General features: G+C 46.1%; 1 protein-coding gene across 4 annotated transcripts in view; it reads left to right on the top strand.

The window, feature by feature from the left end:
- LOC135020477 (nucleoside hydrolase-like) overlaps positions 1 to 25,696 on the top strand; it is a 103,407-nt gene that overhangs the window by 38,171 nt on the left and 39,540 nt on the right. For all 4 annotated transcript variants that reach the window (XM_063953186.1, XM_063953187.1, XM_063953189.1 and 1 more), the window contains exons 2-3: positions 290 to 484; positions 22,807 to 22,986. In XM_063953186.1, the coding sequence (XP_063809256.1) occupies positions 302 to 484; positions 22,807 to 22,986 (363 nt within the window). In that variant the 5' untranslated portion in view covers positions 290 to 301. The remainder of the gene's footprint in view (positions 1 to 289; positions 485 to 22,806; positions 22,987 to 25,696) is intronic.

The raw sequence follows: 25,696 nt of genomic DNA, 5'->3' as shown, positions 1-25,696 counted from the left end.
ACACATAACAGTACAAAGGAATAATGTAGCTGGTATCCAGCATTAGTCGTTCCATAAAAATACAAAAGATAATATCCAAAGTTGAAAAAAAGAGTTTGTTGAATAAAGAGATCTTTGCAATAAATCTACAAAAGATACATGTTGCCTCTGTTTTTTGCATACACCTTCTATTCACTTTATCTGTACCCTCTCTGATTCAGTTTTAAGGTGGTAGATCTGAGAGTTGCAGGTATACAATTATGTATAAGAGAGCCTAGCTCATTTATAATCTGCTCCTCTTCTCTTTTAGTACTTTGCCAAAATGTCCAAGAAGTTGCTGCTTGTAGATGTGGACTGTGGGGTAGATGATGCTCAGGCACTTATGTTGGCCTTGGCAGCTCCACATGTTGAGATCCTGGGGATAACTTGCTGCCATGGGAACACTACATTAGAAAATGTCTGCAAGAATGTCCTGCGTGTGTTACAAACCTGCGACAGACTCCAGGTGAGCAGTCTCTCCCTATTGTCAGATGTACCCAAGAGAATAGCTATAGTTCGAAAAATATAGAAGGAAAATACAAATCTGCATTACATGTCACCCAGAGGAACAACAGTATTTATGCACGTGAACATTTCTACAGTAGCATCACAAAATGTTTAAAAACTAATGCCCTTATTTGTCAATGAGTGATAAATTGCACCAGCCAATCCACTCCTGTTATTTTTCAAACCCAGCCTGTGACGTTGAAGTTAGGAGCAGATTGGCTGGTGCAGTTTATCACTCACAGTGAAATGTATCACTCACAGTGAAATTTATCACTCATTGATAAATAAGGGCATAAGTCTTGATGTGATATTTTATTTTGTGAAATAGAGACTTTCTTCAAATAAAATAAATAGATGCTAAATAAATGTAATTAACAATATTCCTTAGTTGTTGAAATTATGCATTTAAATATAAATAACTATTTTTTTGTGCATTTTGTTTAAATATACAAATCTACAAGTGTTTTTCTCTTATTCTTTTTACCTTTTCATTACAGTATGTTTGTGTCTTACCATCGAGTTTAAAGTTTCTTCTCTGTCCATTATCTTTTCCCTCAAGCAAGTTTTGGTTACCTATTCAGGGATACATGCGATTTACCGGCGGACGGGATGCCGGCTGTCATGATACAGACAGCAGGATACCGTCCGCCAGAATGCCGGCAGCAGGGGTGAGCGCTAGAAAGCCCCTTATGGGCTTGTTGCGCTCGCCACGCTGCGGGCGTGGTGGTTCGCTGCCCTCACCAAAGGTAATATTCTCCCTCTATGGGTGTCGTGGACACCAACAGAGGGAGAATAGCCTGTGTCGCCAGTATTCTGGCGGCGGCATTTCACTGCATGTCAAGATTCTAGCATTGGTTTTGTGACCATTGTGATCCTGACTGGCGGTATTTTAACCATTTCCCCCTATTCATACCTTCTGCCTCATTTTACACTTACTGCTCAGTGCCTTTGACTATTGCCACCTTGAATGTCAGAGGATTTAATTTCCTGTAGAAAACATACACATTGAGTTTGATGTTGTTTTCTTACAAGAAACTCATTTAAAATCCTTAAATCATCCTTCCTTAACATCTAGGCACTTTCCGACTGTTCTACTCTTCGGGCCAATTACCGTATTTTTCGGACCATAAGACGCACCTGACCATAAGACGCACCTAGTTTTTAGAGTAGGAAAACTGGGAAAAAAATATTCTGAACCATTTCTGCTTTGTCATCCTTGCGCTGCCTCCCTAGTTTTCACCAAACTCTAAGAGATATTTCTGTGTGATTTCTCAGACTCCTATACAAGGATTCTGTACAGTGCAGCCTTCTGTCAGAGCCAGCATACAGAGACACACACACATCAGAGCCAGCATACACATAGACACACACACACACACACACACACACACACACACCGTACCAGTGGTTCCCCGCGTCCAGGCTCTCAGCTAACGCTGCCCGCGGTGCACTCCTGAGGAGGGAGGAGGTGGGGGGGGAGCGGGGGAGTCACATGATGCCGGCTCTGCTGCTGAGATGGGCTCTGAGATGCGGGCGCTCTGCTGATGACTGCACAGCAGCAGCATCCAGGACTCGCTGCTACCCGCCAGCCGCCGGCGCTACCCGCAAACACGTCTTATTCGCTCCATAAGACGCACATGCTTTTCCCCCCATATTTTTGGGGAGAAAAAGTGCGTCTTATGGTCAGAAAAATACGGTAATAGCCAATGCTATTTTAATACACAACAAATTGTCCTATGTACATCACACTACCTGTGTGCACACAGATGGTGGCTTTATCATTTGACAGGAAAACTGGGCCACATTGATATACATTTTGCTGATCTATGCTCACCCATTATCTCCCAACAATCATTTTTTCACTCTTTTTTTTTTTTTATGCTTTAAAAAGCACAGAAAGGACATCTAATGATAGGATGTGACTTTAATTCTCTGTACACTGCACCACCCTAGTGGCCACAATACTGGATACTTGGTGTGCCTTTTAATCCCACGTCAAACGACTACACTTTGTTCTCCTGTCCGCATAGAACCTATTCTAGGATTGATCTGTTCTTGGGTTGCTCCCTTATTTCCAAGAATCTCACCGACTCTACCATCCAATCCAATTTTCGGTGGTCACATTTTCATTTGATTTTTTTTGGACTGGCCACCTTGGCAACTTTCTTAAAGATTCCACAATAGAGTGGCCATCCCGCTGGTGTGGGAGTCTTTGAAATCTGATGTCAGGAAACACATAATTAGCTATGCCTCATACTGAAAATAATATAAAAAAATGTTTATTAGGTACTTCACAGCTAGGGTTCAAACTCGGGAATTATTCCACAAACCTTGCCTAACTAAATAACCGAATAGTCTAAATAAGATGCGGTCAGGATGCAGGGGGGAAGGGTAGGGGGGTTGATAAGGTTCATATATAAACAATAACTACCTCAGTCTGGTATTTACATACAACAGTAGCAAAACAAACGTGACCTTCCTAGATTTAAAAATGTACATAGAGGATAATAACTTAGAAACCAGAACACACACAAAGAAAGTAGATTGTAATTGCATATATTGATAATGACCGTAATCACCATCCAAGATGGTTAAAGAAAATCTAAAAATGCCAATTTAAAAAGATACATAGGAACTGTGATGGTGAAATGAAGCAACAATCCTTGGAGAAAGGCTGTGAAGAAGGCACCTTAAATGAAGAATGTGGAGAACCATCTGGATCGTTCTATACTTCTAAAACCAAAAAGAAAATAGATAATTAGAACAATGTATCTTTCATTACACGTTACAACAAAAACACTCTTTCGTTTTGAAAAAATCCTGCACAAACGCTGGCCAATTCTATTGAAGTATGAAAAAACTCACATTCTACCATCTAAACGTAATAACATATACAAAAAAGCAAACAACCTCAAATCAAAACTGGTTCATAGTGCATGCAATACCATCGAAAAAACGGGACCACGAACATAAGGAAACCTGGTTACAAGACAACAGGAGTGGATTTTATGCCTGCACAGGAAGACCAGGGTGATAAGTTCCGAACAACATAAGTACCAAGAAAGAAGATGTATTCAAATCTTTTAACCACAAAAAAAAATGTAATATCAAGGAAAAAATTATACAAAAGGTGTGGTCTACCTGCTTGAATGTCCATGCAAAATTCAGTATGTCAGCAGGACAATAAGGCCACTCAGAGAGGCTAATTCAGATTCAGTTACTCTTGCTGCTGCTACTATCTTTTGCCATGTGCAATTGCGATTATATACAAATATGGGCTTAAGCTAACCTGTGCATAGTGATGTCCACTGATATCGTATCATTTCCATCCGACGAAAAATTGGTGATACATCTGTACCATCACTGCAGATCAGGACATGTCGGAGAGTGCTGAGTGTTTCTGAGGACGTGCAGGCTGAGCTTGTCTCCCGAGACGCAGAGTTCTCCAGTAGCAAGTAAGATCACAACTGCTATTTTATGCATGCGTACAAAATTGCGTCTGAACGGCCTTGACATGCCTGCGTTTATCCGAGCACTCCCATTTCCCACCTCCAAATGCTATCTTCATGTCACTCGCTTTGCGACTAATTTCTCCGGAGCAATCGCAGTTCACTTGCTGTGCGTGCGCATTGTGGCTCAGATGCATGTGCAGTAAGAAAACATTGACCAATGTACGTACAATGGGGGTAATTCCAAGTTGATCGCAGCAGGAATTTTGTTAGCAGTTGGGCAAAACCATGTGCACTGCGGGGGAGGCAGATATAACGTGTAGACAGAGTAAGATTTGGGTGGGTTATTTTGTTTCTGTGCAGGGTAAATACTGGCTGCTTTATTTTTACACTGCAATTTAGATTGCAGATTGAACACACCACACCCAAATCTAACTCTCTCTGCACATGTTAAATCTGCCCCCCCCCCTGCACTGCACATGGTTTTGCCCAACTGCTAACAAAATTCCTGCTGCGATCAACTTGGAATTACCCCCAATAGACGATTTGCGCTTTGACAGTACCTAGAACGGGAATAGCTACTGATTATACTGTATTAAGGATAAAATTAATTAGACATTATCGTGACTACAGACAAATGGATAATTATTAAATCTAGCTGTTGTGAATACCTTCTTTTATTTACATAAATTTTAAACAGATACAAAGTAGATATTCAGGATATAAAATAAAATATTTATATAAAACAAGTGCACTTTATTTCACCACAAAATTATGAGTTTAACATCTAATTGATTTAATCATAATTGGAGTCTATGGGGGGTATTCAATTAGTGACGTTTTTTTCGACCAGTTGAAAAAATGGCACTTTACGCCCATTTTTAGGTTGAATTTACATTCAACCTATTCAATGCCCGTACCATTTTTACGACTGTTCGAAAAATCTGGCCGTAGTGAAAACTACGTGTATTGGTGAATTTGTTGCTGATACACGTGTTTTGGCGAATCGTGGGTATTTGCCCATTTTGCCACAATTTCCGCCCATGCCGATTCGACCCCAAAAAAATGGAAAATGGATCAAAAAATGGGGGAAACCGCCCACAATTGAAAACCCTGTGTCAAATTAATTATATTAATTAACCCTTAATTGAATTGTATTAATTGAATTTGTATCTCACATTCACCTTGTCTAATTCATGCTACCCATCTTAAGTTGGGTACACACCTGAGGATTTATCTGCAGATCGAAGGAACTGCTTATGGTGGTTAATACACACTGACCAACCATCATTGCCATCAAAAGATATATCTGTTGTGAGGGCATTGGCCAATTAATCTTTTACTCCGTACGTACTGGCAGATCATGGTTGTGAAATGTGCCAAATTTTCTTGCAATTTACATAATGGGCTGGCCTACCAAAGACCACACAGGTAAAGGAAATGGGCTCTCTAGTCGGGTTGAGTATGAAATGCCGGCTGCCGGGATGCCGATTCTCAGACTGACAGCGGCTTTCTGAGAGTCGAAATCTTGATAAGGTGCGGTAAGTAGTCCAACCCTACACTAACCCTATATCCCTCCCTTTTAGTTGCCTCACCTCAAGCCCTCCCCTGGATGGCTCCTAAATCTGAGCGCCCCTCTCTGCACCCTAAACCTAACCCTCTTCCCCTTCCCCCCTCCGCGCAGCCTAACGCTAACTCTCCCTGATGGTGCCTACCCCTAAACCCCCCTCTCAGCACCCTCAACCTGAAACACTTCCCCCCTCCCCCCATACCCTAACCCTAAGTCTCCCGCTGGTCGTCTATACCTAACCCACCCATACACACGCACACATCCTCGGCGTAGTACTTACGCCCGCCCCCCCCCCTGCTGTCTGAACAATCAGGATTCCGGCATAGGTGTCCTTTCCCCATTTTATCATGTTTCGGAATTTCGGCGCCGGGATCCCAACCATTGTAACCGCATCCCCTCCAGTTTCCGGTTTCTTTCTGCTGCTGTAACAGCATCTGTGTCATAGTACCTTGTGTAATTTTACCAAATAAAAATAAGTACTATCTACATTTAAATATACATTAAAAGATGATTATATGGGTGAAGGGTGTGGCTTTGGAACCCTAAGGTGGTGGCCACATTAGTGCAGCTCTGCCTTGCAGTTTTAAAAATAATTCCTTCCCATCTGCCCAACTCAAGCTGCAAGCAGTATTGTATAGTATAAGTAGTATATGCTCTTGAGTTACACCAGGAGTGAAAATTAATATACTGTATGTGCCTTGTTTACTATGTATAAGGAAATTACAACATGGTACAAACAGAAAATAAAAGTACTAGTCCATTTCAATTCAACACACACACCTTGCTTTCCCACTGAAACGATCAAATGTAAAAATGCTTTATTGCTGCTGACACATTGAAAATATATAATTTTCCTGCGCTTTTCTCAGTCTTACATGTATAACATTAGTTATAACTAAGGAGACCTGTGTGACAGCCAGCACCAGGAGCTGGGGACACACTGATAGCTGTGTGGTCCAGTATCATTCTCCCAGTGTCGGGTCAGCGGTGTGTGCTCTCTCCAGGGAGACGCAGCAGCTCCCCCGCACCCAGCATTACTCAACCATTGCTCAACTATTCTACATATTCTTGTTTACTTCTTTGGAAGTGCATTAATATTCAGTTTGGCTACACATATAAGGGGTCAAGCTGCATGATATCCTGTCATCCAGACCCTTAAGCCTAATGTATATATATATTAGATATAGAATTAGTGGAGATAGCTAGCAGTCAGTAGATGACCACGCACTCATCCAACAGTGCTCATCTTCAGACATACAGTATCTGGCAGTGATACTAATTGTAAGCAGATTTTTATTGTACATTTTGAATGTTTTTTAGTTTCACACAATTGCTTATTATATTATATGCCAAGTGGGTTACATTACATATATTACATAGTAATATATTTATGTAAGTCTATAAACACCATTTAAAGGTGGTGGCAAAGCCAGGATAGAGGCTAAGTTTGTAACTGGATAATATTATGTGTAACCTATAGATAGATAGCTATTTAATGTAAATATGTAGATTCAGCAGCCCTGCGACTAATACTTTTAAGGTTAATGTGATTATCTGAAAGTATCACAAAGTAGGATCCAAAGGTAACAGATGGATCGAGCGAGGACGCCGCAGCAGAGAAATACATAACCGAATGCTGTACAAGGAAGGCGGCAGCAGCTTATGGGCCGGATTCAAATGTTAGCATGTCTCTGCCGCCCCATATCGCGCCTGCCAGCGGTATTCTAATGTTACTGCTGATGGGCGCGACAACTTCATTTCAGTTCACTACCCCCGAAGGTAGCGAGCTGAAATGCGTGTAAAGAGACCCATTTGGGCACCCACGACCTCGCCCATTACTGTAGTCGGGCTTAGGCTCATTAAACCAGACTGTAATGAGCGCAATAACGGGGTACATTTGAATATCGCCCCTCTATCTCCTGTCACTTTAGACGGGAGACAGCGGGTGCAATATGATTTGTATCTGGTCCTATGACTCTCCCAGCACTCAGTTGATCAATATACAGCACGGCGCACAGGCTAATGCTGCCTAAGGAATTTGTGCCTAATTCAGATCTGATCGCAGCAGCAAATTTGTTAGCTAATGGGCAAAACCATGTGCACTGCAGAAGGGGCAGATACTGTATAACATGTGCAGAGAGATTTAGATTTGGGTGGGGTGTGTTCAAACTGAAATCTAAATTGCAGTGTAAAAATAAAGCAGCCAGTATTTACCCTGCACAGAAACAAAATAACCCACCCAAATCTAACTCTCTCTGCAAATGTTATATCTGCCTCCCCTGCAGTGTACATGGGGGGTCGTTCCGACCTGATCGCTCGCTACAGTTTGTCGCAGTGCAGCGATAGGGTCAGAACTGCTCATGTGCCGGCGCCGCAGTGCGCCAACGCATGGCAGCTTTCGTAACCTAGCATTTGCCTCTGAGACGGAGGCGGGAGGGGGCTGAACGCCGCCGTTTAGGGGGAGCGGTCCGGCCAACGCAAGCATGGCCGGACCTTTGGGGGGGGCGCGGTGGCTGCGTCACGTCTCACGGACTAGCCCTGTGCTGGGCGTCCCCCCGCATGTCAGGGAACATGATCGTAGCAGCACAGCTACGATCAACTCGGAATGACCCCCATGGTTTTGCCCAACTGCTAATGAATTTGCTGCTGCGATCAGATCTGAATTAGGCCCAAATTCCTTATGCCTCATTAGCCTGTGCGCTGTGCTGTGTGTTTGTCAGCTGAGTGCTGAAATCAAATAATTTCTGCTGCGAGGTACACTGGGCTCCACAAGTCTGGACAATGGGGTTTAGAGTAGGATCTTGATCCGAGGCACCAACAGGCTCAAAGCTTTGACTGTTCCCAGAATGCACAGCGCCGCCTCCTCTATAACCCCGCCTCCCTGCACAGGAGCTCAGTTTTGTAAGTTGGTGCTGCAGTAAGCAGGCACTTAACAGAGGGGCTGCTCCAAGCAGCCCTGAGAAAAGCTTTTTATGAGGTAAAAAGTGAAGACTTCAAGGGCAGCAGCGGTGGTAAATGTTTTGTGACATTCACTGCTGCAGCTCCACCTTTCCCCAGCGGCGCTGTACACTCCCGAGCCCTGGTTGCCAGGTACCTACAGCGGAGGCTCCAGTTTTCTTCTTGTTAGACACACACGGCTGGGGTTCTACAGGATCGCGTCGCCGCGCTTCGGTAGGTGGTAAGTTGGTCCCGCTCGCGGGACCGGGTCTTTATAGCGATCCGGCGCGGTCAGTGAGAGGCGGGCCGCGCGGGCGGTGGACACTATGGCAGTACAGGCGATCCCACTAGATCACCAGGGCATGGGCGCAGGTAGGGTTTTCTCTCTAAACCACTTCTTATATCGCCCACAGTACCCGGTGGTTTTGCCAGCAAGGGGGATAAGGCTTAGACCTGAAGCCGCTCCCCCAGCCCCAGGGTGCCATTTCCCGTAAATGTTCCCGCCCTGGAGCTGCATATCTGTCTTTTCCTCACTCCCAGTCAGTGTCTGCGGCGCCATTATCCCTCAGCTCACTGTTCCTGGGACTGCTTGGGCAAATCCTCCTATGTAAAGCCGCCTGGTTGTCAGCGCTGTGCCTTTACATGACACTTAAGTATTCTACCTGCCTTTTTTAGACAGTGATAGTTAAGAAAGAGTGCACTTAGTCAGGGTTTTATAGTACAATTACCCTGTGATATACATCCAGTTCTTACTGTGTACTGTTATATCTACTGTTATATAGCTGTGTGAGCTAGTCCAGTGCAGTATTATTGTCTGTAATAACCTCTGCATTGTACAAACTGTGACCTTCTGTGTGTGCATTTGATAGCTGAGTGTTGTCCATCTCGTGTCTTTCACTCAACTTGCTATCCCTATATTCTATAACCTGAGGGGTGTTATCTAATATAGGATTTTCACAAAGATATACTGTATTATGTATTTTTCTCTGTGATTTGGTCACCATATCTCTCCTTTATCTCTGCTAGCGCTGACTACACTGCACAGGGTTTTGGGTTTGGGATATTGTGCTGCTGATAATTGTACTGTGTTACCTCATACTGCAAGTTATATCATGTCTGCTTCTGACTGTAACGGTTCTGGGGCGGAACACACTGCTGGTGTTGCTGAAGCCACAGGCACATATGAGGAGAATATAGCAGCTGTGGGCTCCTTGCCTCCCAGTGGGACTGTGGCAACAGAGGCACATACTGACCCACCGTGGGCCGCTTTTTCCACGCTTCTGCATACGCTAGTTCATAAACTAACACCCCCTATGGGACCCCCAATGCCGGTACAACCGTTTCTGTGCCCTGCAGCTAACCCACCGTGGGCGGATGATTTATCTGCTCAATTAAAGAAGTTGAACCAGTCCTTGACTACTAAAAAGTCTGACCAACGCTCGCCTAAGTCCAAGAGGTCCTCTAAGCGAGCGTTCATCTCCTCACAATCCACCGCTGTCACTGACACCTCGTCTGATGAGGACGGCACTTACACTGACCCCACAGGTTCTGACTCAGATACGGCTGATGGGGAGGGTAGTTCACATGTGGATGTTCCTGACCCTTTGGAGGCTATTAAGTTAATTCTGCAGATTACGGATGATCCCGAGCCATCCGTGCCTGGTTAAACAGGTTTCTCTATCGTCCTAGTGGATGCTGGGGTTCCTGAAAGGACCATGGGGAATAGCGGCTCCGCAGGAGACAGGGCACAAAAAGTAAAGCTTTTTCCGATCAGGTGGTGTGCACTGGCTCCTCCCCCTATGACCCTCCTCCAGACTCCAGTTAGATTTTTGTGCCCGGCCGAGAAGGGTGCAATCTAGGTGGCTCTCCTAAAGAGCTGCTTAGAGAAAGTTTAGCTAGGTTTTTTATTTTACAGTGATTCCTGCTGGCAACAGGATCACTGCAGCGAGGGACTGAGGGGAGAAGGAGTCAACTCACCTGCGTGCAGGATGGATTGGTTTCTTGGCTACTGGACATCAAGCTCCAGAGGGACGATCACAGGTACAGCCTGGATGGTCACCGGAGCCACGCCGCCGGCCCCCTTGCAGATGCTGAAATCAGAAGAGGTCCAGAATCGGCGGCTGAAGACTCCTGCAGTCTTCTAAAGGTAGCGCACAGCACTGCAGCTGTGCGCCATTTTCCTCTCAGCACACTTCACACGGCAGTCACTGAGGGTGCAGGGCGCTGGGGGGGGGCGCCCTGGGAGGCAAATGAGTACCTATAAAGGCTAAAAATACCTCACATATAGCCCTAGAGGCTATATGGAGATATTTAACCCCTGCCTAACTTTTCTAAATAGCGGGAGACGAGCCCGCCGGAAAAGGGGCGGGGCCTATCTCCTCAGCACACGGCGCCATTTCCTCTCACAGCTCCGCTGGTCAGGACGGCTCCCAAGTCTCTCCCCTGCACTGCACTACAGAAACAGGGTAAAACAGAGAGGGGGGGGCACATTTATGGCGATATTTTGATATAACAAAGCAGCTATAAGGGAGCACTTATTATAAGGCTATCCCTGATATATATATAGCGCTTTTGGTGTGTGCTGGCAAACTCTCCCTCTGTCTCCCCAAAGGGCTAGTGGGTCCTGTCTTCGTTAGGAGCATTCCCTGTGTGTCTGCTGTGTGTCGGTACGTGTGTGTCGACATGTATGAGGACGATATTGGTGTGGAGGCGGAGCAATTGCCAAATATGAGGATGTCACCCCCTAGGGAGTCGACACCAGAATGGATGCCTTTATTTATGGAACTACGGGATAGTGTCAACACGCTAAAGCAGTCGTTTGACGACATGAGACGGCCGGACAATCAATTAGTGCCTGTCCAGGCGACTCAAACACCGTCAGGGGCTGTGAAACGCCCTTTGCCTCAGTCGGTCGACACAGACCCAGACACAGGCGATGACTCCAGTGGTGACGGTGACGAATCAACCGTATTTTCCAGTAGGGCCACACGTTATATGATTTTGGCAATGAAGGAGGCGTTACATTTAGCTGATACTACAGGTACCACTAAACAGGGTATTATGTGGGGTATGAAAAAACTACCTATAGTTTTTCCTGAATCAGAAGAACTAAATGACGTGTGTAATGAAGCGTGGGTTGCCCCTGATAAAAAGCTGATAATTTCAAAGAAATTATTGGCATTATACCCTTTCCCGCCAGAGGTTAGGGAGCGCTGGGAAACACCTCCTAGGGTGGACAAGGCGCTAACACGCTTATCTAAACAAGTGGCGTTACCCTCTCCTGAGACGGCCGCACTTAAAGATCCATCAGATAGGAGGATGGAAAATATCCAAAAAAGTATATACACACATGCAGGTGTTATACTACGACCAGCTGTAGCGACTGCCTGGATGGGCAGTGCGGGGGTAGTTTGGTCAGAATCCCTGATTGAAAATATTGATACCCTGGACAGGGACAATATTTTACTGTCGTTAGAACAAATAAAGGATGCATTTCTTTATATGCGTGATGCACAGAGGGATATATGCACACTGGCATCACGGGTAAGTGCTATGTCCATTTCGGCCAGAAGAGCTTTATGGACGCGACAGTGGACAGGCGATGCGGATTCAAAACGGCATATGGAAGTTTTGCCGTATAAAGGGGAGGAGTTATTTGGAGTCGGTCTATCAGATTTGGTGGCCACGGCTACAGCCGGGAAATCCACCTTTCTACCTCAAGTCACTCCCCAACAGAAAAAGGCACCGACTTTTCAACCGCAGCCCTTTCGTTCCTTTAAAAATAAGAGAGCAAAGGGCTATTCATATCTGCCACGAGGCAAAGGTCGAGGGAAGAGACAGCAACACGCAGCTCCTTCACAGGATCAGAAGCCCTCCCCGGCTTCTACAAAAGCCTCAGCATGACGCTGGGGCTTCTCAAGCGGACTCAGGGACCGTGGGGGGTCGTCTCAAAAATTACAGCGCGCAGTGGGCTCACTCGCAAGTAGATCCCTGGATCCTGCAGATAATATCTCAGGGATACAGGTTGGAATTAGAGACAGATCCACCTCGCCGTTTCCTGAAGTCTGCTTTACCAACGTCCCCCTCCGAAAGGGAGACGGTGTTGGAAGCCATTCACAAGCTGTACTCTCAGCAGGTGATAGTCAAGGTACCTCTTCTGCAACAAGGGAAGGGGTATTATTCCACTCTTTTTGTGGTACCGAAGCCGGATGGCTCGGTAAGGCCTATTCTAAATCTGAAGTCCTTGAACCTGTACATAAAGAAGTTCAAGTTCAAAATGGAGTCACTCAGAGCAGTGATAGCGAACCTGGAAGAGGGGGACTTTATGGTATCCTTGGACATCAAGGATGCGTATCTCCACGTTCCAATTTACCCCTCACACCAGGCGTACCTCAGGTTCGTTGTACAAAACTGTCACTATCAGTTTCAGACGCTGCCGTTCGGATTGTCCACGGCACCTCGGATCTTTACAAAGGTAATGGCCGAGATGATGATTCTTCTTCGAAGAAAAGGCGTATTAATTATCCCATACTTGGACGATCTCCTAATAAGGGCGAGGTCCAGAGAACAGCTAGAGATGGGATTAGCACTGTCTCAGGAAGTGCTAAAACAGCACGGGTGGATTCTGAATATTCCAAAATCCCAGTTAATGCCGACAACTCGTCTGCTGTTCCTAGGGATGATTCTGGACACGGTTCAGAAAAAGGTTTTTCTCCCGGAGGAAAAAGCCAAGGAGTTATCCGAGCTTGTCAGGAACCTCCTAAAACCAGGAAAGGTGTCTGTACATCAATGCACAAGAGTCCTGGGAAAAATGGTGGCTTCTTACGAAGCAATTCCATTCGGCAGATTCCACGCAAGAATTTTCCAAAGGGATCTGTTGAACAAATGGTCAGGGTCGCATCTTCAGATGCACCTGCGGATAACCCTGTCTCCAAGGACAAGGGTGTCTCTTCTGTGGTGGTTGCAGAGTGCTCATCTATGGGAGGGCCGCAGATTCGGCATACAGGATTGGATCCTGGTGACCACGGACGCCAGCCTGAGAGGCTGGGGAGCAGTCACACAAGGAAGAAACTTCCAGGGAGTATGGACGAGCCTGGAAACGTCTCTTCACATAAACATTCTGGAACTAAGAGCAATATACAATGCTCTAAGCCAGGCAGAACCTCTGCTTCAGGGAAAACCGGTGTTGATCCAGTCGGACAACATCACGGCAGTCGCCCATGTGAACAGACAGGGCGGCACAAGAAGCAGGAGTGCAATGGCAGAAGCTGCAAGGATTCTTCGCTGGGCAGAGAATCATGTGATAGCACTGTCAGCAGTGTTCATCCCGGGAGTGGACAACTGGGAAGCAGACTTCCTCAGCAGACACGATCTTCACCCGGGAGAGTGGGGACTTCATCCAGAAGTCTTCCACATGCTGGTAACCCGTTGGGAAAGACCAATGGTGGACATGATGGCGTCTCGCCTCAACAAAAAACTGGACAGGTATTGCGCCAGGTCAAGAGATCCGCAGGCAATAGCTGTGGACGCGCTGGTAACGCCTTGGGTGTACCAGTCGGTGTATGTGTTTCCTCCTCTGCCTCTCATACCAAAAGTATTGAGAATTATACGGCAAAGAGGCGTAAGAACGATACTAGTGGTTCCGGATTGGCCAAGAAGGACTTGGTACCCGGAACTTCAAGAGATGATCACGGAAGATCCGTGGCCTCTACCTCTAAGGAGGGACTTGCTTCAGCAGGGTCCCTGTCTGTTTCAAGACTTACCGCGGCTGCGTTTGACGGCATGGCGGTTGAACGCCGGATCCTAAAGGAAAAAGGCATGCCGGAAGAAGTCATTCCTACTTTGATTAAAGCAAGGAAGGAAGTAACCGTGCAACATTATCACCGAATTTGGCGAAAATATGTTGCGTGGTGCGAAGATCGGAGTGCTCCGACGGAGGAATTTCAACTGGGTCGATTCCTACATTTCCTGCAATCAGGATTGTCAATGGGTCTCAAATTGGGATCTATTAAGGTTCAAATTTCGGCCCTGTCGATTTTCTTTCAAAAAGAATTGGCTTCAGTCCCTGAAGTCCAGACCTTTGTTAAGGGAGTGCTGCATATACAGCCTCCTGTGGTGCCTCCAGTGGCACCGTGGGATCTCAATGTGGTTTTGGATTTCCTAAAATCTCATTGGTTTGAACCACTAAAAAAGGTGGATTTGAAATATCTCACATGGAAAGTGACCATGCTTCTAGCCCTGGCTTCTGCCAGGAGAGTGTCAGAATTGGCAGCTTTATCTTACAAAAGCCCATATCTGATTTTCCATTCGGACAGGGCAGAACTGCGGACTCGTCCGCATTTTCTCCCTAAGGTGGTGTCAGCATTTCATCTGAACCAGCCTATTGTAGTGCCTGCGGCTACAAGTGACTTGGAGGACTCCAAGTTACTGGACGTTGTCAGAGCATTAAAAATATATATTGCAAGGACAGCTGGAGTCAGAAAATCTGACTCGTTGTTTATATTGTATGCACCCAACAAGATGGGTGCTCCGGCGTCTAAGCAGACGATTGCTCGTTGGATCTGTAGCACAATCCAACTTGCACATTCTGTGGCAGGCCTGCCACAGCCTAAATCTGTAAAGGCCCACTCCACAAGGAAGGTGGGCTCATCTTGGGCGGCTGCCCGAGGGGTCTCGGCATTACAACTTTGCCGAGCAGCTACGTGGTCAGGGGAGAACACGTTTGTAAAATTTTACAAATTTGATACTCTGGCTAAGGAGGACCTGGAGTTCTCTCATTCGGTGCTGCAGAGTCATCCGCACTCTCCCGCCCGTTTGGGAGCTTTGGTATAATCCCCATGGTCCTTTCAGGAACCCCAGCATCCACTAGGACGATAGAGAAAATAAGATTTTACTTACCGATAAATCTATTTCTCGGAGTCCGTAGTGGATGCTGGGCGCCCATCCCAAGTGCGGATTATCTGCATAAATTGTACATAGTTATTGTTAACTAATTCGGGTTATTGTTGAAGGAAGCCATCTTTCAGAGGCTCCGCTGTTATCATACTGTTAACTGGGTTTAGATCACAAGTTGTACGGTGTGATTGGTGTGGCTGGTATGAGTCTTACCCGGGATTCAAAATCCTCCCTTATTGTGTACGCTCGTCCGGGCACAGTACCTAACTGGAGTCTGGAGGAGGGTCATAGGGGGAGGAGCCAGTGCACACCACCTGATCGGAAAAAGCTTTACTTTTTGTGCCCTGTCTCCTGCGGAGCCGCTATTCCCCATGGTCCTTTCAGGAACCCCAGCATCCACTACGGACTCCGAGAAATAGATTTATCGGTAAGTAAAATCTTATTTTTACCTCCCTCTGATCACCTAGTGGATATACGTCAGGAACCCTGGGAAAACCCGTGTACAAAGTTTGTGCCTCAAAAGAAGATGCTGGCTCGCTATCCCCTCGTGCCAGCCAGAGCTATCTAAGAATCGGGAAAAACCTCCTCCAGTAGACTCGCATGTGACTGGGATGGTGGTTTCCTCAGCTCTACCCGTCACTACCGTCATGTCTCTGAAAGAGCCTACGGATAAACGTGTGAAGGGTTGCCTAAAAGCGATTTACACCCTCACGGCTGCTACACAAAGGCCTACTATTGCAGCTTCATGGGCTGCTGAGGCTATTGAAGCATGGGCCTTGGAGTTAGAGGCTGAAATCTCCTCTGACCATGCTAGACAATGCTTGTCATATATTGTCACAGCTTCTCGATATATTAAAGAGGCGGCTTCTGATGCCGGTATCCTGGCAGCCAAGGCCTCTACTACGTCAGTCCTGGCTCGCCGGATATTGTGCCAGAGATCCTGGTCTGTGGATCTGGACTTTAGAAAAACCCTGGAGGTACTCCCTTTCAAGGGAGATATTCTGTTTGGGGAGGACTTAAATAAGATAGTGGCTGACTTGGCTACTGCCAAAACTGCCTATCTACCTAATACCGCTCCTTCTGTGTCGAAGGCTAAAGGTACGTCCTTTCGTCCTTCAGGTAAAGCAAAAGGTCAGGCGTACCATAAGCAGGCCCGCACTTCCAAACCTGGTAAGCCGAAGCCCAAAAGAGCCTGGGCTGCCCGTCAGCCAGCTGCCAAGACCGATAAGCCTGCCGCATGACGGGGCGGGCCTCCCCCTGGAGGATCCCAGGGTGGGGGGCCGGCTTCTAGGTTATACCCAGGAATGGTTGAAGACCACTTCAGATGCCTGGGTACGGGAAGTCGTCACTCGAGGTTACGCCATTGCCTTCAAAAACCGACCCCCTCATCAATTTTGCCAGACAGACGTCCCTTTGGACCGGAAAAAGGCAAAATCTCTACACTCGGTACAGACCCTCCTGATACAGGAGTCGTAGTACAGGTGCCTCTTGCTCAGAGGGGCCGGGGGTACTATTCTCCGCTGTTTCTAGTCCCGAAACCGAATGGGTCCTCCCGGCCCATTCTCAACCTCAAGGCATTGAACAGGTTTTTGAAGATTTCCAAGTTCTGTATGGAAACCCTTCGCTCTATAGTTCTGGCCTTGGAATCTGGGGACTACATGGTCTCCTTGGACATACAGGATGCTTACCTGCATATTCCTATAGCAGTGTCACATCATCAATACCTGAGGTTTGCTATTGGCAACATCCATTACCAGTTTTGGGCATTACCTTTTGGTTTAACAACCAAAGTTATGGCGGTGATGACGGTGGTACTCCGCCATCAAGGGGTCAGGATACTGCCGTGTCTGGACGACTTGTTAATCCTGTGTCATCTGGGTATGACTGTCCGGTTTCTACAAGCCCACGGGTGGCTCATCAACTGGAAGAAATCCTCCCTGGTCCCTGCTCAGAGCATGGTGCACCTGGGAGCGCTGTTGGACACTCACAACCAGAGGTTGTTCTTGTCTCAGGAGAAAGTCCTGAAGCTTCAGGACAGGATTCGTTGCTTCCTTTCTCGTCCGCAAGTGTCGATACATTCGGCGATGCAGGTGCTGGGCCTCATGGTGTCAGCATTCGACATGGTGGAGTATGCTCAATTCCATTCTCGCCCCCTCCAGAAGCTGATTCTAGCCAAGTGGGACGGCCTGCCTCACCGGATCATGTCTCAAATGATCTCATTGACTCCGGAGGTCCGTCTGTCGCTGCTCTGGTGGCTCCAGGACCAAAAATTGTGCAGGGGCCGTCCCTTCTGGATATCCAACTGGGTCCTGTTGACGACAGATGCCAGTCTTAAGAAGTTGGGGCGCGGTGCTGGAGCAGCATTCCTTACAGGGTCGGTGGACCAAGGAGGAATCTCTCCTCTCGATCAACATTCTGGAGTTGCAGGCGGTTTTTCAATGCGTTGAACCTGGCCCAGCTTTTAATTCAGTACCAACCTGTTCAAGTACAGTTGGACAATGCCACCACAGTGGCTTACATAAATCATCAAGGCGGCACTCTGAGCCATTTGGCAATGAAGGAAGCCTCACGGATTCTACAGTGGGCAGAATGCCATCTACTGGCAATATCGGCAATATTCATTCCGGGAGTCCTGAATTGGGAAGTGGACTTTCTCAGTCGTCAGGACGTGCATGCCGGCGAGTGGGGCCTCCATCCAGAAGTGTTTCAACTCCTCGTGGAAAGATGGGGTCTTTCAGATGTGGATCTAATGGCATCTCGACACAATCACAAGGTTCCGGTCTTCGGAGCAAGGACAAGGGATCCTCAAGCAGCATTCGTGGATGCGCTGGCGGTGCCGTGGAGGTTTCGGCTGCCGTACGTGTTCCCTCCGGTGTCACTCCTGCCCAGGGTAATTCGGAAGTTCAAGCAAGAAAAAGGAAATCTGCTTCTCATAGCTCCTGCGTGGCCCAGACGGCACTGGTTCTCAGACCTGCAAGGCCTATCGTCAGAGCGTCCACTTCTACTTCCACAACGCCCAGACCTCCTCGTTCAGGGCCCTTGTGTCCACCAGGACCTAGCCCGGCTGTCTTTGATTGTGTGGCTCTTAAAGCTTCCGTCTTGAGGGCTAAGGGTTTTTCTGAAGAGGTCATTAAAACTATGTTGCAGGCCCGGAAACTGGCTTCTGCTCGGATTTACCATAGGGTCTGGCATTCATACTTTGTTTGGTGCGCATCTAACCATTATGACGCTTCCAAGTTTAGTACAGCCAAACTTTTTTTCTGCAGCAGGGCCTAGATTTAGGCCTGCGTCTGGCCTCCCTCAAGGTTCATATTTCTGCCCCTTCGGTGTGGTTTCAGAGAAAAATTGCGACTTTACCTGATGTTCATACTTTCACTCAGGGTGAGTTGCGTATCCAACCTCCATATGTCCCGCCTGTGGCTCCTTGGGACTTGTCGGTGGTTTTGGAGGCGTTGCAGGAGCCTCCATTTGAACCTCTTGGTTCGGCTGAACTTAAGTGGCTTTCCCTTAAGGTGGTGTTCTTGCTGGCTATTGCCTCTGCTAGAAGAGTGTCGGATCTGGGTGCCTTGTCTTGTAGTTCCCCATATCTGATTTTTCACCGTGACCGGGCGGTTCTTTATGACTCGTCCCGGATATTTACCTAAGGTGGTTTCTTCGTTCCACCTTAATCAGGAGATTGTGTTTCCAGCCTTTGTCTCTCCTGATTTGTCTCCCAAAGAGCGATCTTTGGATGTGGTACGGGCTCTCCGTATCTATGTGAAGAGAACTGCTTCTATTCGAAAGTCTGATTCTCTTTGTTTTGTTTGGATTTCACAAACGTGGCTGGCCTGCTCACAAGCAGACCCTGGGCAGATGGATTAGAACGGTGATTGCACATGCTTATGTGAAGGCTGGCTGTCAGCTCCTGCTCACATTACGGCCCATTCTACTCGGTCTGTTGGACCTTCTTGGGCGGCCCACCGTGGTGCGACCCATGATCAATTGTGCAAGGCGGCTACGTGGTCCTCCGGGAACACGTTCATAAGGTTCTATGCCTTCGATACTGCCGCTTCCCAGGATGCTTCCTTTGGACGCCTGGTTCTTGTGCCCGTTACAGTGCGTCCCATCCCATGAGGAACTGCTTTAGGACATCCCCATTGTCCAGACTTGTGGAGCCCAGTGTACCCCGCAGCAGAAAATGAGTTTTATGGTAAGAACTTACCTTTGTTAAAACTCTTTCTGCGAGGTACACTGGGCTCCACAAGGCGCCCACCCTGACGCACTTAGCTTCTGTGGGTTGATATGGCATTAGCCGCTGACACTTCTCTTGTCGTGAGAGTGTGGTGTATGTGGCTACTAACCGTTGTCGTCTCTTTTCCTGCTACTGCATTGGGCTGGTTAACTAAAACTGGGCTCCTGTGCTGGGAGGCGGGGTGGTATGGGGGGCGGCGCTGTGCATTCTGGGAGCAGTCCGGGCTTTGGATCTGTTGGTGCCTCGGATCGAGATCCTACTCTACACCCCGTTGTCCAGACTTGTGGAGCCCAGTGTACCTCGCAGAAAGAGTTTTAACAAAGGTAAGTTCTTATCATAAAACTCGTTTTCGCACCCCCTATCTCCCGTTTTTGCCTATTAGCTAACAAATTTGCTGCTGCAATCAGATCTGAATTAGGCCCTAAGTGTGATTCACCTGGTATCCTTACTATGCCTACCCTTAACCTCCCCTATACTGCCTAAACCTATCACCACCCCCACCCTCTTTCTCCCCCCCCCCCCCCCCCCCCCCCCCCTAACCAGTCCCGGCATAGAGTATTGTGCAAAAGTTTTAGGCGGTGTGGAAAAAATGTTTCAAAGTTAAGAATGCTTTTAAAAATACAAGTGCTAATAGTTTACTTTTATCAATTGACAAAATGCAAAGCAAATGAACAGAAGAGAATCTAAATCAAATCTAAATCAAATTTATCAGTATTTGGCGTGACCACCCTTTGCCTTCAAAACAGCATCATTTCTTCTAGGTACACTTGCACACAGGTTTTGAGGGAACTTGGCAGGGGGGTTGTTCCAAACATCTTGCAGAGACATACCACAGATCTTCTGTGGATGTAGCATTGCTCAAATCCTTCTGTTTGTTCATGTAATCCCAAACAGACTCAATGATGTTGACGTCAGGGCTCTGTGGGGGCCATATCGGCACTTCCACGATTCCTTGTTCTTCTTTAGGCTGAAGATATTTCTTCGTTGTCGTGCTGCAGAATAAATTTGGAGCCAATCGTATGCCTCCCTGATAGTACTGCATGATGGATAAGTACCCCATCACAGAAGTAGTATTTACTGGGGCACTTCAATCCCCAAATCATCATAAAGCCCATGGCTCATATGGCTACCCGATGTCATACTAAAGTATGAAACGTTCCAGGTGACATTGGTACCGCATAGGACCTAAATGTTTAACAACATTGTTGATGGTGATTACTTGTACCTGTATACCACTAAAGCCAAAATTACTGTACTCCCTAAACCAGGAAAGCATACTTATTTTTGCATAAACAACTGCCCTATAATGCTGCTCAACACATTTAAAGGCATTTGATAAAATTTGGGTTAACAGGCTACAAAAGATCCTTCAAAGTTTCACTCACCACCACATACAAGTGGACTTTATCCTATCCCAACAAGCATTTGACAACACCTGATGCTCATTTGTATTTTTTATTAAATCAATACAAAAAAAAAATCCTTCCTTAGTGCTTGCTCTGGACGCAGGGAAGGCGTTTGATAGAGTATCATGATCAAAACCGTACATATGGTTTCCATGGGAAACTTATCAAAACTTTCTTGCCATCACCTCTCCACCATTGTGGATGTTTTGTTATGTATAGGGTAATAATAGATGCTTTACCTACCAATCTTTTCACAAACTTAAGCTTAACTGAATTTCAATTTTCCCTGGCGCTCACGCTCCCTGGTGATCAGGTTGATCAGCTCTTATGACTGTCTTTATTGGGCTAACTACCCACCATTATTCAAATGCATAGCACATTATATGGTTTGGTGTCGCAATGAATGCCATCCTCAGTATTGTATTTCTTTCAGGTGCTTCCCATCACTGTGCCTATCTGGATGATGATACCAACCCATGTATTTGAAGGGATATCCCCTTTCATTCGATCCTCAAAGGTTGCCTCGGTCACCCCCTTTCCGTAGATACTACAATGCCTCTTAAGTGAGTCATATGGTTGCATGGCGCACTCATCCCCATACATAGCGATGGGTGGACCCTTTAAACAGATTAGTAGGTGCAGGTTAACTTTCTTTTATTCCCTGGCTTCAGAGCAAACTTAGACCTTCAACGATCTCATTGGTTCTGACAGTGGTCCTCCCTTTTTTAATTCAGACACCGTTAACGGATACCTCCAATTTTCTTAGTATACTTCCTCTTTGATGCCCATCTGGTACCTTTTCTCCAGGGCTTTGGGTTAGTGCAAGGCAGGCATTATGTTTTCGTTATGTCATTGGAGGATTTGCGCCCATTTCGTTTGGAAACCTTCATAGAGAAAGTAACACCATATTCCATAGAAGAAATCCTATCAATATTTCAAACTTCGACATGTCATCCGCACATCCCTCCCTACGATCGCCCCTTGTCAAACTTTTCCTCTGAAATGTTACTGCATCTGCCATTCAACTTACAGGTGCTATATCTTTCTTGAATAACTCCATTCTAGCACCAAAATATCAACCTTTGTTAGCACATGAATTAGCTTGGGAATCTAATTTGGGCTCTTTTGCACCAGAGACCTGGGCCTTCATTAGAGAAAATGGTTCCAAATGCTCCTTCAGCATGTCCTAGAAATTTTTACATAGTGTACACTAGATGGTATTTAGGGGGACATTTACTAAGCAGTGATAAGAGTGGAAAAGTGAGCCAGTGGTGAAGTTGCCCATGGCAACCAATCAGCATTGATCTAACATTTATAATTTGCATACTGTAAAAGTATACAGAGCAGCTGATTGGTGGCCATGGGAAATTTCTCCACTGGCTCACTTCTCCACTTTTATTAGTAAATGTCGCCCTTAGTCTCATATCGACTGTGCAGGTTGTATCCTGCCATTTCCAATCTGTACTGGAGGCAATGTGGACTCCCTTTCATCTTTGGATACTCTGCCTCTGTTTCTAGATGAATTTCACACCTCTCTCTCTCCTATTTGTATTTTGTCTTTTTGTGTCCAGCCTCCCTACATAACACCACACTTTTCCACTGATGTGCTTGTGTTGACATGGTTTGCCTGTTCACCAATTTATCGTTTTTTATTTTTCTGTTACATGACCGTTCTTTGCTGTTCAATTTTGTATTGATTTATACTTTATTACAGATTTTCAAAAATCTGCATATACGGTAAAATATATTACAGTAATTTGATTGCAAATACAATGAAATGTTTTTGTCTGACAGATCCCTGTATATGGTGGAGCGAGTAGAGCAATATTGGGAGATTCTATAAATGCAAGCCATTACCATGGAGTTGATGGTTTGGGTGATGTACACGATCCTACCTCCCCTAGTCTTGACTTACTACAAAAAGAACATGCAGTTCTTGCAATGCTGAGGATAATCAATGAATATCCTGGACAGGTGGGTTAATTCAGGAACAATGTAGTATACAATAGTAAATATCTACAGTATTTAAATGTTAATGGAATTTCTACACATCCGTAGTATCTTTTTATCTTGTTAATGTTCATCCATTCTGGTTAAACAGTGCATCTATTAGACCTATCAGTAGGAGCCATGGATAAGTGTCCATTCTCCAGTATACCTGAATCTATCTTTCATCACTACTGCATGCTCAACATAGCTGAAATGTCAGTTATCACTTCTTCCTATCTTAGGGCCTTTTTCAGGTTTGTTGGCAAACCAAAGAAGCACACTAATGGTCAAAACCATGTTGCATTGCAGGTGGGGCCGATGTAACATGTGCAGAGAGATATACATATGGGTGGGGTGTGTTCAAACTGAATTCTAAATTGCAGTGTAAAAATAAAGCAGCCAGTATTTACCCTGCACAGAAATAATATAAACCACCCAAATCTAAATCTCTTCCCACCTGCGGTGAAACATGGTTTTGCCCATTAGTGTACTTTTTTGGATTGCCTCCACGTGTATGTTGCACATTTGTACAGATCGGTGCAAGAGGTATTTCTGGCACAGAGTTGATGTACAATTAAAACTGAATAGGTCCCTGGAATGTAAGCATGCAGCAACAAAATAGTTACTTCTAGCTTCCTCAGGGGATGTGACTTTTTGCATCGTCATCATCATCCTCATCCTCCAATATACTTAGTAATTATTTACAGCTGAAAACAACAAACAGTAATAAAATTAGACTGGGGTATTCACAGTCAGATAAAACCGCAAAACAGCCTGCTCACAACCTTATAATCTACAGGGAGTATAGAAGTAGAAGAAATGTAAATTTCCATGGACTATGTAGAGGGAAAATGTGCTGGTAAACCAGGTTAGAAGATGGCTCATGAATTTGTAGGCTTACCTGAATAGTTTTGAGTTTTCAAAGAAAAAGTTAAAGGTTTTACAGCTGTGTTTTTCAAACTTGATCCTGAGGACCCCAAACAGTTCACATTTTCCATGTCGCCTAGAAGATGCACAGGTGTATTTATTAGTCACTGACCCATTTTATAAGATCCACAATTAGAGCTAATTATTTTACTTGTGATTCTGGGAGGAGAACTTGAAAATATACACTGGGGGTGATTCAGATCTAATCGCTGCTGTGCGTTATTCGCACAGCGGGCGATTAGCAATAGACTGCGTATGCAAAGCAAACGCGCGTCGCCAAGCAACAACAGGCATAGCCGGACAGGAACAGGTGGGTGCGTTTGCAAGGTGATTGACAGGAGGAGTCCGTTTGTGGGTGGTAACTTACCATTTACTGGAAATGTCCGGGGGAAAAAAGCAGGCGTTCCCAAGCGTTTCCAGGGAGGGTGAGTGACGTCCGCTTCGGCCCCGATCAGCCTGTTCTCATTGCACTGTAGGAGTAAGTCCTGGGCTGCGCATAGACTGTAAACACAGGATTTTTCTCCCCCTTGAATGGCGACTATCTGCATGCAGGACAGCAAAGTTAGCAGCCCAGCGATCAGGTCTAAATCACCCCCACTGTTTGGGGTCCTGAGGTCCGAGTTTGAGTACCTATGTCCTTGCAGGTTTGTGACAAGTCTTGCTATGCGAGGGAGAGCCATACACTGTGTGCAACTTGAAAAATATCCCCACTGCAGGGGAGGCAGATATAACATGTGCAGAGAGAGTTAGATTTGGGTGGGGTGTGTTCAAACAGAAATCTAAAATACAGTGTAAAAATAAAGCAGCCAGTATTTACCCTGCACAGAAACAAAATAACCCACCCAAATCTAAAGGTGGGTACACACTAATAGGTATATCTGCAGATCAATTGATCTGCAGATATATCTATGGACGGATCGAGCAGTGTGTTCAGCATACACACTGCCCGATCCGTCGGGGACTGACGTTATGAACTGGCAGTTCAGCTGTCAATCACCGCCGGCCACCGCAGCATGTGTACGGGCGGTCGTACACACACAGCGACGCGCCAATATATCAGTAGATATATTGGCCGTCGGCTGTGCTGCGCGGCCGACGCGATACGTCTGTGAACGACGGAGTTCACAGACGTATCGGTCCCGCAATATATCGGCCGTTCAAGAGAACGGCCGATATATCGACCAGTGTGTACGGGCCTTTACTCTCTCTGCAAATGTTATGTCTGCCACACCTGCAGTGCACATGGTATTGCCCAACTGCCAACAAATTTGCTGCTACGATCAGGTCTGAATTACCCCCTTTGTGGCAACAGTTTGGGGAAGACCCTTTTCTATTCCAACATGACTGTGCCCTAGTGCACCTCAACCCCATCAAACACATTTGGGATGAATTGGAACGGAGATTGCAAGCCAGGCCTACTTGTCTAACATCAGTGCCTGACCTCATAAATGCTGTACAGAATGAATGAGCATAAATCCCCACAGAAACACTCCAAAATCTTGTGGAAAGCCTTCCAAGAATATGTATTTGAATACATTTGAATACCCTGTTGTGGTAATGGTCAGGCGTCCGAATACTTTTGTCCATATAGTGTAGATTAATTTTAGGAGCCAGTCTATCATCTACAACCAAAATATATATAAACTTCTGTAGAGCAACATATACGCTCTTTCAGTGGCCATCTGGCGTCCTTGTATACAATCAGACTCCTCTACATGTTTAGTTTCAGGAATCCAATTCATAGTATACCATACTGTAGTGACCCCAT

This window comes from Pseudophryne corroboree, chromosome 2 (assembly GCF_028390025.1).
Source record: "Pseudophryne corroboree isolate aPseCor3 chromosome 2, aPseCor3.hap2, whole genome shotgun sequence".
Taxonomy (NCBI): Eukaryota; Metazoa; Chordata; class Amphibia; order Anura; family Myobatrachidae; genus Pseudophryne; species Pseudophryne corroboree.
This window is presented reverse-complemented; position numbering and strand designations above follow the sequence as displayed.